At 40.6% G+C, this 15,111-nt stretch overlaps 2 protein-coding genes across 6 annotated transcripts in view; one reads left to right on the top strand and one right to left on the bottom strand.

The window, feature by feature from the left end:
- Nucleotides 1-180: 180 nt before the first annotated feature.
- rln3a (relaxin 3a) lies at nt 181-5,787 on the bottom strand. The gene is made up of 5 exons (XM_017705902.2): nt 5,120-5,787; nt 4,567-4,643; nt 4,015-4,180; nt 2,592-2,741; nt 181-754 (listed from the first exon to the last, which is right to left on the bottom strand). Exons 1-5 carry the CDS (start codon nt 5,211-5,213, stop codon nt 459-461), a joined length of 783 nt encoding a protein of 260 aa, XP_017561391.1. The 5' UTR covers nt 5,214-5,787; the 3' UTR covers nt 181-458.
- Nucleotides 4,707-15,111, top strand: part of rfx1a (regulatory factor X, 1a (influences HLA class II expression)) — a 38,961-nt gene continuing 28,556 nt past the window's right edge. Inside the window, exons 1-7 of one of the 5 annotated variants that reach the window (XM_017705899.2) lie at nt 4,707-5,029; nt 6,254-6,620; nt 6,817-6,926; nt 7,745-7,840; nt 10,234-10,316; nt 11,505-11,958; nt 14,068-14,267. In XM_017705899.2, the coding sequence (XP_017561388.1) occupies nt 6,275-6,620; nt 6,817-6,926; nt 7,745-7,840; nt 10,234-10,316; nt 11,505-11,958; nt 14,068-14,267 (1,289 nt within the window). In that variant the 5' untranslated portion in view covers nt 4,707-5,029; nt 6,254-6,274. Of the gene's footprint in view, nt 5,030-6,253; nt 6,621-6,816; nt 6,927-7,744; nt 7,841-10,230; nt 10,317-11,504; nt 11,959-14,067; nt 14,268-15,111 lie in introns of all 5 variants that reach the window. The other 4 variants (XM_017705900.2, XM_037544717.1, XM_017705901.2 and 1 more) reach the window with 4 other exon arrangements.

Genomic DNA, 15,111 nt, shown 5'->3' with positions numbered 1-15,111 from the left:
AAGAAAATTCAGTCTTCCACGCCCTTTAATACATGTGTAGCTGTGCTATCTGTTAGTTTATGTCTACATTTCACATTGAGGTATTTTTCATTTCATAGCAAAATGCATTTAAAAGTGTCATTGCACATTGTTGAGAAGCAACAATGAACGTGTCTACCAAAAAACATGATTGCACAGATATAAAGACTGATTGAGCAATGTCTTTATTCCAGAGTTCACTATATTACAAACTTAAAATAGAGAAATAGAACATTTTGTGTTTGGTGACAAGCATAAGAACACTAATCAACTGAAAGCCATTTCGAGACATGAGTGTGTGCCATCTAAACGAGTTCACAAAAGCAGTGATCCTGAAGTGTCTGTGTCAGCAGAGAAAATCAAATTCTGAGTAAAAACAGGAAGACACGCACGTTTACGCACACACACACACACACACACAGGCTCAGACGAGGCAGTTTTCAGCATAGAGAGCTGATCTCGCTCTTGCTGCAGCCCCATTTGCAGCAGGCGTTGGAAAGTCCCACCACCACATCGCGGCCCTTTCTGCTGGACGTGCGCAGGGCTTCCAGCACCTCCTCTGAGATAAGGGAGCGTGCAGGGCGGCTGAACATTGCACCCTCCTGACCGCTGCGGGTCAGTCCCAAAGAGGCGGCCTCGGCGGCCTGCTGGATGGACACCTCCGGGTCTGATGGCAGCACCCAGCCGTCTGCAGCGTCTCTGTCTTCTGTGCTAAACGGGTCCAGAGTTAGATCATCTGTAGAGAACAGAGGATGGGATATTATAGACAATATACACCACTGCTACAAAGCATGGAAGCAATGCTTTCAATAGTACCATCCCATGTCCAAAAATATAATCAAAGTACATGGCTTAAAAGTGTGTTTTTCTCACTTAATTCAGTCTTGATTCAGTCACTAGGTAGCAATGATTCTAAGAAACAACAGAAATAGAAATAGAAACTCTAATTTTATTACATGTATAAAAATGACATGAAATGAAAAATAAATCTAATAGGTACTGTTAGATGTCCATTTAAAGAATAATAAAAAATCCTTTAAACCAATCAGGATGTGTCCAATGGAATCGTTCCTAAACATACAAAATGTAGTTGAGGAATATGAAATTTTACTGTCCATGCAAAGCAACTCGGAGGAGAAATCTGCTTAGTTCTTCCCCACTGCAAACTTATTCAAAAGAAAAGAGGATGTAACTCCAGACAAAAAGCCACAAAGATGTTGACAGAGAGATAAAAAAAAGCCACAGAGAAAGCTGAACTAACTAAAGGGCCTCTATCCTGTATTTTCCTTCTATTTGAATGTTCTTCCTTGCAGTCCACTTAAAATGTCTGTATGGTTTAATGGATGAAATGCAACCATAATTCATTTTTACTTGCCCATATTTCAACCTCTCGTCATCCCTTAGAATTAAGCATGTTGTTCTTTTTACTGTGGCATTAAAGTACAGTAATAAGATGCACAGTACTGTGAATGTTTTAGGCATCTAAGCAACATTTTAAACAATTTACCTCAGCAGTGAGTTTATCACAATATACATTAGAATAAAGTCACACTCATAATTCAAATAAACATAAAAACAATAAAAAGTAACAAGAATTTCTTGGGTCCATATTTTTCCTTGACATCTTCACAGCCACCGCAGAGACTTGTTAATATCCTCAATTATATCATGAGCACAATTTACTGAAGCACTGATTGGTCAAACCAGGAGCTGCTTTTTAACTACATATAATACTGGACTTCCTCGAGGAGAGGCTTGGAAATGGTTAAACAAACAAGCTGACATCCATATAATCACTATAGTGTTGTGAGTGTGTACATATATATATATATATATATATATATATATATATATATATATATAATCATTATTATTAATATTCTATACATTTTGTTTATTCAAATATTAACATTTTTCTCAGCAAATAAACACAAACTACACAAATAAATAGATTTTGAAAATGTGCCTAAGAGTTTGGCACAACACTGTACGTAATTATGCTCTGTTTTGATTGGCTGCTCTGTATTGTGCCTTATAACTTCCGAATGAATGTGAATGTTTTCCTTTTAAAATCCATTCATGGTAGAGAGGAGAAATGGTACACAGATTCTCTGTAATGAGCCTTTTCACACCAAACACACTGTATGATTGAACACACTCAGCGACTGAATTATGCAGAAATTTTGAAGAACTGGTGGTATTTCCTTTTAAATATATAACAGTGTAATACTGTATCAGCATATGTATTAATACATAAAAAGTTTGCTACATTTTTATAACATCTCCTTAACAAACTGTGCCTCTCTTCTAGACTAGTAATATTCCCTTCGTTATTAGCATTTGACATTGTAGTGCTAATTCTCTTAACTGTATTACAACTGGTCTTCAGTTTATTCAGTTTGCCTCAACACAGATTGATCGAATGTATAGAGCTGCTAGCATTTCTTAACTTAAAGACTTAATTCCACATAACTGTTATACAAATTCATCATCCCAGCACAGAATCAACAAAAAGGTTTCAGGCAGAAAAGTCTGATCATAATGAATGTAAACTATTGGGCTGATATCTTTACCTGTACTTGTGATGGAGCGCCTCCAGCGAGAGCCTCCACAGGTGAAGATGACTGCGCGGATGAACTCGCGACCACACAGTTTGACCCCATATGTGGGCCCATCCATTGCCCTCACTCCAGCCATCAACAGACATACGGCCAGAACTGCAGCTTTCCACATCGCAGTGCAGGGCAGAGAAAAAGCGAAAAGAGGATGGAGGACAAACTGATTGAGATGAACAACAAATGGTCAGTCTCTGGTCTTCTTATGCTGGCTGTTGAGTCTTGACGGTGTAGATTTCTGCTTGTTCTGAATGTCTCATCTCCCTTATAAAGGAGTTCAAAGCACACACACACACAGACTCTGCGCTCATGACTTCCACTGCCGCCTGACTGAGGTGTCACAGATAACCCAGTGAGGTAAAACCAAAGACCTTTCCATAGACAAAAGCAGTGACCAGGAAAAGCATAATTAACTAGGGTATCCAAAATGAAAAATGAGAGGACAATCTGATTGAAAGGGACATTTGTCTACGTAAGAATCCCTTGTCTCTTCATATTTCTAGCTTATTGTCCACTGCTGTAGCCCAACAACAGTGGCTATTTCATTCTTTTTTTATTTATTAACTGTTATTTTCATATGATATTTTAGAAGTTTTATGCTTATAAAAACATGTTGGCCCATGGGGGCCCTAGTATTGGGGAATACTTCCACTTGGGGAAAATAAGTGAAAAATCAAGAATTTCCAAAACAGAGGAAAAGGGGCTCATAGCAACCATGCAAGACCTGATCACTATCCGATAAACAGAATTTAATGCTTTCATCCTTGAGAGAGAGAGAGAGAGAGAGAGAGAGAGAGAGAGAGAGAGAGAGAGAGAGAGAAGAAAATCAATCAATGCTTCGGATCTGAAAACATCCACAGGTGTTTCTGTCCATCCACTGTGAGAATTTAACACTATGGGTCAGAAAAGATGTGTAGCTGTCAAGAAGCCATTACTGAGAAAAGAAAATGACAAAAAGGAAGAACATTTGCAAATTAAACAAAGAAGCTGATGGTGTTTTCAGAATAATGGGCTGGCCACCTCACAGTCCAGGAAAGGTAGAAAAGGTACTCTCATGAAACAGAAAAGAAAAGGTATTCTTATGAAATACACAGTACTGTCCAGCAGTGGACTACTCCCTATAACTTCATCGTGCTGATAAAGTTCGTTGTAAATATAGTGCATCCAAAAAGCAACTAATTGCAGGATGTGAATGGGTTCATTTCATGTCAGAAGTTCATTTACATTCCTGAACTAAGAAAGGGTACTGTGGGACTGTTACATAGTAATCTACCAAACAAACTTCCAAAACCTCCAACATGAGCAAACAGAGCATTGATTTCAGAGGCTTTGCTCTGTGGTCTTTGTTACCTTTTCTGATCAGAAGACTTGTTTTACTTACATGTGTATGGGTACCTGTGGACGTGTCTGAGAGGTGAGAAACGCTGGCTGTTACAGGCCGGGAGGGGTTTGGGGGTTGAGAGCCACGTGAGATTCAGAGAGCATGACATTTTCAAAATGTGATAACGCATGTTGCCTATCTTCCCAACCACATAGACAAAGGTCTCCTATTTCCAAAATGACAAAGGAATAATGAATGTGTAATTAGTATGTTGATAATAAGGCCAACAACATGACATTTTGAGGGACATTCATAAAAATACGTCCATTGCCACATTGTCTGCAGTGGACGGAGGAGAGGTCAAGGGCACGCTGACAGAACTGACAGTTTTCTACCTTCATTTTGCAATAATCTAATACTCAATTAAATATCATACAAACTCCCTTTACTGTGGCTTTAGCTCCTCAAAAAAAGGATTTTATCTTGCCATGATATCTTAGTTTGAGCTTAGAGTAACAGGTGATATTTATGAAGTGTTTGGCTTGTGCTCTTTATGTGAGTTTGTAAAGAAGGCTGCAAATGCTGCTGTTCACTTTGCCTTTGAACAATTACCTTTAAATTGCAAGTATATGTGAAGAGCTCTGCTGCTTGCATCTGCTCCAAGATCAGGCTTTTCGCAGATTCTGCCACTGTAAACCAATAATAACAGAACATGGTCCGACTTCAGAAATATGGCATCGACATCATAGTTTGCACCCCTTTACAGCGGCTTACAGCTGTGATTGACACAATATTTGGACAAACGAGATGAGGCCCCCGACTCTGACATTTTTATTGGACCAATGGGCGAAAGACAACTTTGTCGCTGTCGGCCGCTTTGGACCAATCAGACGAAACAAAGGGGCGGGATGTAAGCGGGTGGGTAGCAACAGTTGCCCGGGTGAGGAGGAAGCGCCATAGCCACGGTAGTCCTGGCGACAAGAACCCAGCAACGAGAATCAACAACAACAGCCCGATTCATTGAAACAATAAAACAAATCCAAAATACCGGTGGAAAATTCACTCGGACTAAAAGGTGATAACCTTCTTTTTAATTTCGCCTATCGAGCTACATTACGTTTGTAGGGGAAACTATTACTAGGACTCTTGTATTTTTTCCACTAACCGTAGCTAGATATAATGTGTCCGTAGCCATTATAGCCACCTGCCTTGCTAAGTGATTGGCTCGAGGGCCGCTGTAGAGGTGACTCGCGAAGCATAGCCAGCCAGCGGGGGATCCGAATCAACACGTCGAACAGACTGTTAGTTTCTGTTCGCCTCGACAGAGCTAGTCGTTGTTATGACGATGTCAAATGCTAGATTGGCTGTACAAAATGGCGGGTGTTGTTAGCAGAATATAAGCGAGTCTACACTCATTGCTGGCTCCACGAGCAAAGCTAAGCTAAGCTAGTCGGCGAAAGACGGCGAACACCCTTCACTTTCACTAGCCAGCTAGCGTTGCTAGGTAGCCAAGCCGTTGAAAATAAACGCCGTTGGCATAGCTACAGCCAAGTCCAAGGGGACAAATTACTGTTTGCGCTGTCGTGTCGACGTTACGAAAAGGTTCGTCTGCAGTATATCACAGATACAGTAATGCTGTTTAGACGAGTAACGTTAACTTATATACACCCTCCACACGGCAGAATCTCATTTTAGTGTTTTACGCTGGAGTGAACCCAGTCATTCCCCTTCATTATAAAGCACAGCGCTGGGTCGTGAGGTGACATGAAAATCCCGTTTCACTTCACGCTTTCGCCCCAGACATCTACACCCGTTCTAAATGGTCTCTAAAACACTACTACTGAGACAGATTAATCTGTGCTGTTCATAAAGAGAGGTGGTGCAGCCAAAGGGCTTGCTGTGTAATATAAACAGTGTCCGTGGAGACAAGGGACCTAAAAATAGTTGGCACAATAAGGAACTACCAGGAACTAACATTTGCTGGACCCTCAGTCCTTTTGTTTCCTAGTCTGTCTGCTTTGAGTTTTTGCCAGTAGTACGTGCCCAGAGCAACTGCTTTGCAAACAGCTATCACATTACTTGTAACAGGACACCAAATGCTTTGCTGAGTCTTCCCTGTTCTTTGAGCTTTGCCTTTAAAGGCTGGTAGGAGAAGACCTGAGTGAAGCCTTTGTGATAGAACAGTTTTCTAAAATAGTAATAACAAAGTTACGAGCATGTAAATAAAACCTCATTGGACTCATTTCTTCCCTTTCGAATGACCTGATGTTTTGAGGTTCATGTTCTTTCTTTTTTGCAGACTTTAAACCAGGCTATCTCAATGGCAACTCCAGCCTATGTGGGGGAGCTGCAACAGGCCTCCCAGGCTCAAGGGGGCACCGTAACCGTAGCATCGGGGCAGGCTGCCGCTGCTGCCGCCTCTGCAGCCCCTCAGCAATTCCTGGCAGAGCTGCAGACCACCGTAGCATCCGGCTCAGTGTCGGCGCCCACAGGCCAGACAACGCCCCCTCCTACAACAGCCCAGAAAACACAAGTAGTTGCCCAAGCCCCGCCCACTCAAGCTCCACCCACACAGACCCAGTATGTCACAGCTGAGATTCAGAGTTCACCCACACAGTCCACCAATGCCCAGAACACGCCACAGTACATTGTGGTCACAGTTACAGGTGAGGGCTTCACGTGTAAGTTTGCAGCTATAGGTAGAATACATAGAGGAGAGACATCCTTTAAATATATACTTTGCAGATGTTTACTAGGGATGGGTGTGGTTATTAAAATATAAAGATTGGTATTTTGTACTACTGTGCATGTACCGTGAACCTCATGTGAGCTTTTCTGCACCTTCAACTTCACTTTTTTCAGAGGGCTCCCTCCACTCCAATGACTCAGTTTCAGACTCCAGTCCTCCTCCTACAGTGGTGCAGACTGGAGTTCCCACTCAAGTGGTGCAGCAGGTGCAGTCAGCCCAGCAGGTAGAGGTGCACACACATACAGAACTGTGAAAAAAGTCAAGAGGCCACCCTTTCGTTTATTTAATTGCACTCTAAATTGCCATTACATACAAGTTACAAGTCATTTTTTCAGTGTCAGAAAAAAGCAGGAAACATAAGTATAACATCAAATCCGTCTACATTTAATTTGTTCACTCTCTGCTTTCGTGCACCCTACTGTCACTTTAACTCTTCCCGAAAGGAACATTATGATTCCCATCAAAGCGAGACTAATACTCACACAAGCAACTACCTAAACACACCTTAGCTGCCTTACAACTTCATTTTCAGTTGTGCATCTGAAATGGGGGATATTTCTGAGGTGAATAGCAATAAGAAATGCCACTTGCATAAGGAAGAGGAAATTCAATAGAGAAGTGAAAAAAACAGAAGTTTCCAAAACTAAATCAAATAAATTATTAAAATATATAGAGAAAATGGAACTTCTCACAACCATACAAGACCACCAGACTGTCACCACCAGATAAAGAGTACTAAACAGTACTTGCTTTCATCTTTGAGAGAGAGGAGAAAATCAAGCTTCTGAAGCTCTTGCTTCAGACTGGAAAAATCCACAGCTGTTTCTGTCCCATCTTGACAGCTCAAGGAGTGAAATGATGTGTTACTGTGAAGAAGCTGTTACTGAGAAAAGGGAACAGACAAAAAAAAACAATGTTTGCATTCTTCAATCACATTTATTTTTTTGCATGTAAAACCATTAGGTATACAGTTCAGATCTGAATGACGATCATCCTGTTGTTCTCTGTATGTGATAAGTTTCTTGGTGTTTTTGTCCACAGAGGTCAGTGGTTCAAGCCACATCTCAGACAACCAAGACTGAACAGGGCACCCAACTGAGTGTCACCAGCCTTCAGCCTGTACACTTGACTCAGGAGGTGACTGCATACACAGACACAACCCTCATTTTTCTATTTACATTTCTCAAGTATGGCTACACAATAAAGCAAGGTTTCATAACTGTATGCATCCTTACGCATCAGGTTAGCACATTCAGTCACACATACATTATCGTTATGGTGAAGAGAATAGTTGAGCAAAAGTTCAGATTTTAATGAAGCTTGCAACCCCACCGTTTAGCACTGTGCAAACTGAATGGTGAACGGCACGTTTACTTGCAGCTTAACGCCGCATCATATACATTTCAAAAGACCTCTGCCCAGTTGTGATGAGGGAAATTAGCCTTTCCATGCAGTTAAAATGTTCAGCAGATTTCTACTTCACGCAAATGAGTCTGTCCTCTGCATTGTGTTTAGCCAGTCGTTCTCCTTTTGAATACATAGGAATTGTAATAATTAAAATGTTTGTTTTTATACATAACTGTTGGCAGTGACAACTTGTAGGGAATACATACTGCTGGATGCACTTTACATCGTTTAAATGGGAAAGCAGTTTAAATCGTGTGGAGCTCATAGATTATTAGCTAAGAGAGGTATCTTGCTGGCTTATGTGGGTGATTGATGCACAGTAAAGGGTCACAGAAAGCTGTGTTTTTCGGTACAGTATGTAAATACTATTAAAATACTTCAAATGTGCCATTCATTCAACCTGCAGTCCATACGTTTCAAATATGGAAATGAGGTGCAAATACAACCTGTTCTGAGTGCCTGTCCTGTATTGCGTCTCATTCAAAAAGCAGTTTAAGCTGAAACATTTCTTATCATTACAGTGTAGGGTGGGGCTGCAGTGCTGTTGGCTGAATTGGTGGATGCATGTAAATGTATTGGTTTTCATGACATCACAAAAACAATGAAATGAAAACTATTTTTGTAGCTTAATTTCCCAGATATGTTCAGGAGGGTTCTTATTCTTCATTTTTCATGACAAAAACATAGAACTGCCTCGGGTGATGAGCAGAGATCTGGCCTTAAAAAATGCAAGTGGACGTTTACTGTAAATCCTCATACACTTGCCTCAAACCTCAGATAAGTTGTTTGAGAATCTCTACTAAATTTCAGCATTCAAGATGGGTGCTATTGTTTCATAAACTGTGTTTATGTCATAAACTTTGCTCCATCTTTATAAAGTATATCAGAAACCATCTAACCAAGTTTTTTTGTGATTACCTGAAAACGTGTTTTGAGATGAGTATGTGATTTAGGCATGTGGATTGGACAGTGCTAATCAGTTATAAGCATCCATCGCTTCTTAGCCACATTAGCATAGACTTGAGGTAAGGGAAAATGTGGTAGAAAATTGTGGTAGAAAACTGTGTCAACCTCCACTGTGTCACCCTCCACTGCTTACTTCTAGAGTCCTTCTTACAGACAGCGAGAGAAGAAAGCAGAGAGGGAGAGGAAAAGGCAGAGAGAGACAGAGCTACAGCAGTGGTCGGAGTACAGAGCAGCAGCAATAGCAGATAGATCTGTAGAGTCGTATGCAGATGGCCCCTACCACTCATGTTACATGCTGGACTATCCAGGAGTTTCTCCCTACATCCCACTTTCACTGCCTAAGGCCTTTACTCCTGGCACCTTCTCTATCCCTGTTATGACTTTAGGCTGGGAGTCAGAGCAGCCACTCTACTCTGCTGTCCCCACAGTGGCGGTTGCCCAGCCCTTCCTCTTTGAGGCTGCTTCCAGCCATGGAGTAGGTGGCTTTAAAAGAAGCAGGCTTAAAGCAATGATTCAACCAAAAGTCAAGTTTACACAGTCTTCTCCTCAGCCATGTAGTTGATCAGCCAAGTTTGAAGAAGAAGTTTGCTTCATTAGTTTTGAACTTCACTTGCCTTAGAACACCCCGATTACAACAACAAAACCTTATCTGAAAACTATAATAAGACATGTCTGAGGCATCAGGCAGCATTTGTAAACATTCCATGTAATAACTTTTTATCAGATAGCTTTTAGAGACATTAAATGCTTCAGACCTCATGTTAATCACCCTGAAAGACATTAAAACCTAACAATTTAATTATGCAAAAATGTAGATAATTCTGCTTTAATGACCTCAAATACATTTGCTTATGTGGTTTCTGTACAAATTGACCAAATCACATCACATTGATAAAAACAGTACTAGCAGCCACCTTGAAGCCTGATTAAGAGTAAGGGGGGAACTGTGTAAAGAAGACTTTGGTTGAATTATCACTTTAAATAACGACCAGACCTGTTGTTTCTTACGAAGTTCAAGAAATGAAAATGGTCTGGTTATGTGGCAAGATTTTCTCAGAAAGACTTGAAAAAGAGGAAGGAAGGAAGTGAGCATATTCTCATTGTGTGTATCTGAGTGTGTTTATGTTCTCTCACATGTGCACGTCTGTCTGCAGCAGCTTCAGCAGGTGCCAGTACAGCATGTGTACACTAACCAGGTGCAGTACGTGGAGGGAGACACTAACTACACTACCAGTACCATGTAAGTCCATAGCACTGATAAGTCAGTCACATGGCTCCATGTCACCACAGCAATGGCTGTTAACCTTTAGAAGTTTGAAGTCATTACACAGTTATAAATATGTAAATACTAAGTAAATCACCTAATTACATGGTGAATTATATTTAATTTGCACAGTGTATCGATATGTTCAATTTTGTACTTCTTGTGTTTTTCTGCTTGTTTCGGTGTTAAAAAACAAAACAAATGGAAAAAAAGACAAAAAAATGAAAGTGTGAAATAAGTGAGAAGAGGTGTTTCAGGGTGTGCTGTGAAACTACACTCAAGCAAATGTTGAGGTGCAGTTTCTTTCATCAAGGTGCTAACAATTTGAATGTACCCTCAAAGATATAACAATGGTTTGAAGGTCCAGCTGTGTAACTTTAGTTTTCAAGTTATGAAGTTTTTCTCAGGGGAACAGTACATATATCTGCTTTTTCATAAACAAGACAGGGTTTGTGGAGTCAATACAACTTAAAAAATAAAATTTCAATGCAATATGGAGTAATTTGACTCCCTAACTAAAGGTACTGAAGACATACTCTTGAGGGTACCACCATAGGGACAAGTCAGGTGTGGGAGTGGGACAAAAAACAGTCAGTTTAAGCTTGAACATAACTTAAGCTTGAGGTGATGGTAGAAATGAGTGAAACACTCTCAAATGCTATGATTCTTCTGAAACTCATGTTTGGCATTAGGCAGCATTTGTAACCATTCCATGCAATAACTTTTTGTCAGATAGCTTTTAGAGGCATTAAATACTTCAGAACTCAGGTTATTATCACCCCTAGTCTTGGACTTGGTACGTTTCTGTGAAATGAAGCAATTCACATCAAAGCAATCTGAAATTGTATGAATACATTAGAACCTAACGGGTGGAGGAGGGTGACGAAAACAGTTTAAGCTTGAACATAACTTAAGCTTGAGGTGATGGTAGAAACAAGCAAAACACTCTCAAACGCTATGATTCTTCTGAAACTCTTGTTAGAAGCAGAAGTTTCAAAACAGTTAGCAATGCACATTATTTGCACTCCTAATGCTTCTGCATACAGTAGTACTAATTACGTGTGTCTTGTTCTCGTGTATAAATTGACAGAGCACTAAAATGAACAGCCATCGTGTTATTCAGAGCAGTAAATTTTATAACTCTATTTTTCCTTCCCTTCTCAGTCGCTCCAGCAGTTTTCCCTACACGGACACTCCCTTGTACACCCAGACCAGCGGCGGTCAGTACTATGAGACCACCTCTGCCTCTGGCTCCCAGGCTGCCTCCCCTGGCACCCCTCTGACCGTTGCAGTGACCACAGGCTCCACTGGCGTCTCAATGTTTGTTGCTGGGACGGGCCAGATTGTGGCCAACCCCACGGCCGGCACAGCGGGTGGAGCCACAGCTGTGATCGCAGCCTCAGGGGCGGCATCCAGTGGCTCTGGAGAAGGAGGGGGTGGGGCTAACGGCAGTGGTGGTAGTTACGTGATACAGGGAGGCTACATGCTGGGCAGTGGGGGCACCAGCAGCAGCAGCAGCGGAAATGGGCAGAGTTATTCTCACACAGCCCGCGCGTCCCCAGCCACCGTGAGTATTAGCGAGGGAGAGGAGAATAGCGTGCCGTCGGCAGACAAAAAGGTATGACCGAAAAAAGCACAAAGGCAAAGACCAGACTGATCGTTCGGCCACACTTGTCACTCGTCACCTTCACCCTTCCCAATATGCCGCAAAAAAATTATACCTTGGGAAGTGAAATCATCTGAAATCAAGTCTGCTGTAAGAATATTGTCGAATTATTCAGTCTATTTCTAAACACTTTTCCTTTAATTAATTATTTTTCTGAATTTCCGCATAATTAAATGGTTAAGAAAATCATTTTAAATAAAGTCATTCTGAGTGATTTGATGTGAAATACTCTATTCTACAGAAATGTACCACAATCATAGTCAGAATTGTTCACAGTGGTGGCGATTAGAGCCCGATGTCTGAGGAGGTTAATGCCTGTAAAAGCTCCCTCACAGAAAGTTATTACGGGAAATGGTTACAAGTGTTACACGATGTATGACCTTGTTTTACAATATCTTTGGGATAAGCTTTTGTTCTAAATAATTTTAAACGCATTCATGGTTGGGAGGTTCATACAGAAAAACAAAATAGGAGAACAGTAAAGCAAAACAAATGTAGCATTACTTTACCAGTATGAACATTACATATAAAAGTTTAGAAGACACGTGTAGGTTCACTGGTGGTTTTGGATAGTAAATAAAATCATCATATTTGTGTTGTAGACAATGCAACCCCAGTTGCAATCACCATTACTGTATTCGGTTAGCTTCTCCACAATGAATAACTTTACATCAACCACACTGAATGACTGCAAAACTTATGCAGAAATTGTGAAAAACATCACTGGAATTCCTCTTACAGAGTGTATAGAAATACATTGAATAGTCTAATAATATTCTTACATCATAAGTGTAAAGACAAGTATTAGATGTGTTGACTAGATTTTAGATGTTTTGACTTGCTAAGATATTGTTGTTTGCAGTACATAAGGACGATGATGATGTCATCATTCCCTATCACACATCAGAGAGCACAGTTAAAGAGCAGAGTGAGTCACAAAGGTCACTCATAATGTGGCTCAAAGCATATAAACAGCATTTGTCTCCTCTATTGAACCCATGCCATTAGGCGCAATGAATAGAGTTATCGGAGTAGCTATGAAAATTTCCACAGAGACAACAGCACCGGAATACATTAAATATTCATAAATTCAGATTTCCCTGTTTGCATACATTTATGTTCTTCTAGGAAAAACATTACTACTTTGACAGCACTAGAACAGGTTTTTCTTTCTTTCACTGTGCTGTCATGTTCATTGAATGCAAATGCAAAATTCAATCATGACTCCATCATGTTTCATATCATAAATTTGCATGAGAGAGGAGAGTCATCTTTTGATACTCACATTCACTCTAATAGCCCTCCTACATGGCTGCATACCTTGATAGGGGAACCAGTCAAAGCTACAGGCATCCCATTGGTTGTATGTTCTGTTGCATACCCATATTGTATGCGACGGCACGCGGAAGAGTACAACACTGCTAAGCATGTGTCTGAATGTCAGAACTGTTTCATGCACTGTATGTGTCACTGTTGATTCCAAGAAAATGGTATTTCTATGATTTTAGGAGCTAATCTAAGAAATAATATAATCCATGATCTGCATGTAATTTCATATGTGATCACTCGGTTTACATTTTGGCATTTTCCTCTTCCATAAACGGGTCATTTCATGAAAAGAGTGCCACAACGTTTGATGCCGTATATTAGAGACAGAAATTTGCTAACAAGCTTGAATATGTAACTTTAACGATCATCATTAACACATTGTTTGATTTTCATTTTCACGTCTATATAGACAGTCATTTGAAGATCCTTCTCAAATATTAGAAGTTGTATTAAAGGACTCATATTGTGGAAAAAATGCTGAATTATTGAAACATCCCTCGCATTTATTTACATGAAAATGAACATGGCTAAATGGCACAGATCTCATGAAATGACTCGACTGAACACGACTCCTTAAGTGCACTTCTCTGCATGCGTATGCACGAGCGGTACATGGGAAAGTGTGTTTTTTGTATCCGTGTGGCCGTCCTCTTTTTGCGTGTGTACGTCAGGCCATCCCTGGGCTCTCTGTCTGAGTGTGTGTGTGGCTGTGTGTGTGTCTCATCCCTGCAGCTGTCCTCTGGCCCTCAGGTGCAGTGGTTGTTGGATAATTATGAGACGGCGGAGGGCGTGAGCCTGCCACGCTCCACCCTCTACTGCCACTACCTGCTGCACTGCCAGGAGCAGAAGCTGGAGCCCGTTAATGCTGCTTCCTTCGGCAAGCTTATCCGCTCTGTTTTCATGGGCTTGAGAACGAGACGACTGGGCACCCGGTAAGGATGGATACCAGTTCTAATTTTAAGGAGCTAAAAATTGAAAAGAAAAAAAAAAACAAAGACCATTTCAGCTCATAGATGTTACTATGCAAAAGTCATCCATCATTAATTTAATTTCCAGAAATTAAGTACAGGTTCAATTTATCAGGAGAGAATTCTGAGAAAATGAGATACAGGATAATCCACTTGCATAAATGGGAAAGTCAAAGGAAAATAGCTGAAAGTCATGAGTTTGCAAATCTAGAGTAAAAAAAAAAAGGTAATTAAAATATAGAGAGAAAATGGGAATCCTAACAATTGTGCCCATCAGATAAACAGGTTTCATCTTTGAGCAAGAGGAGAAAATCAAGCTTCACTCTTCCTTCACTTAGAAAAAAACATAGGTGTTTGTATTCATCCTTCCACTGTTAGAAAATGTGCAAATCTAACAACGATGCTGCTAGTGTTCCTCAGAACAGAGGATTGACCACCCCAGAGTCCAGACCTCAACAACGCTAAATGTGTATGGGATTACTGCATTGTGAGAAGCAAAAAATGTAATTTAACTTCTAAAGCCCATTTCACACCAGGTGTGGCACCACAGCAGTGCCACATCTGGTGTAAAGCCCAGAGCATATTTTTCCATGTCAAGTGCAAAAAGACACCTTGGGTCTATTTTTGATGCGTGGCCTGCTAGCAGTTTTCTTGGCAGAAACAGTAGCTGTACATCACATGGTGAGAAAGCCCGTCACAGCAGCAAATCAGGTTTTTATTGCAGATCTCTTTATATCGTATACATATTTAAATTTATTGTTAAATTTATTGTTTTTTTAAACAATAAAGAGACAATACAGACATTTGC

Source organism: Pygocentrus nattereri, chromosome 14 (assembly GCF_015220715.1).
Source record: "Pygocentrus nattereri isolate fPygNat1 chromosome 14, fPygNat1.pri, whole genome shotgun sequence".
NCBI lineage: Eukaryota > Metazoa > Chordata > Actinopteri > Characiformes > Serrasalmidae > Pygocentrus > Pygocentrus nattereri.
The sequence above is the reverse complement of the archived record's forward strand: the minus strand, read 5'-3'. Positions and strand labels throughout refer to the sequence as shown.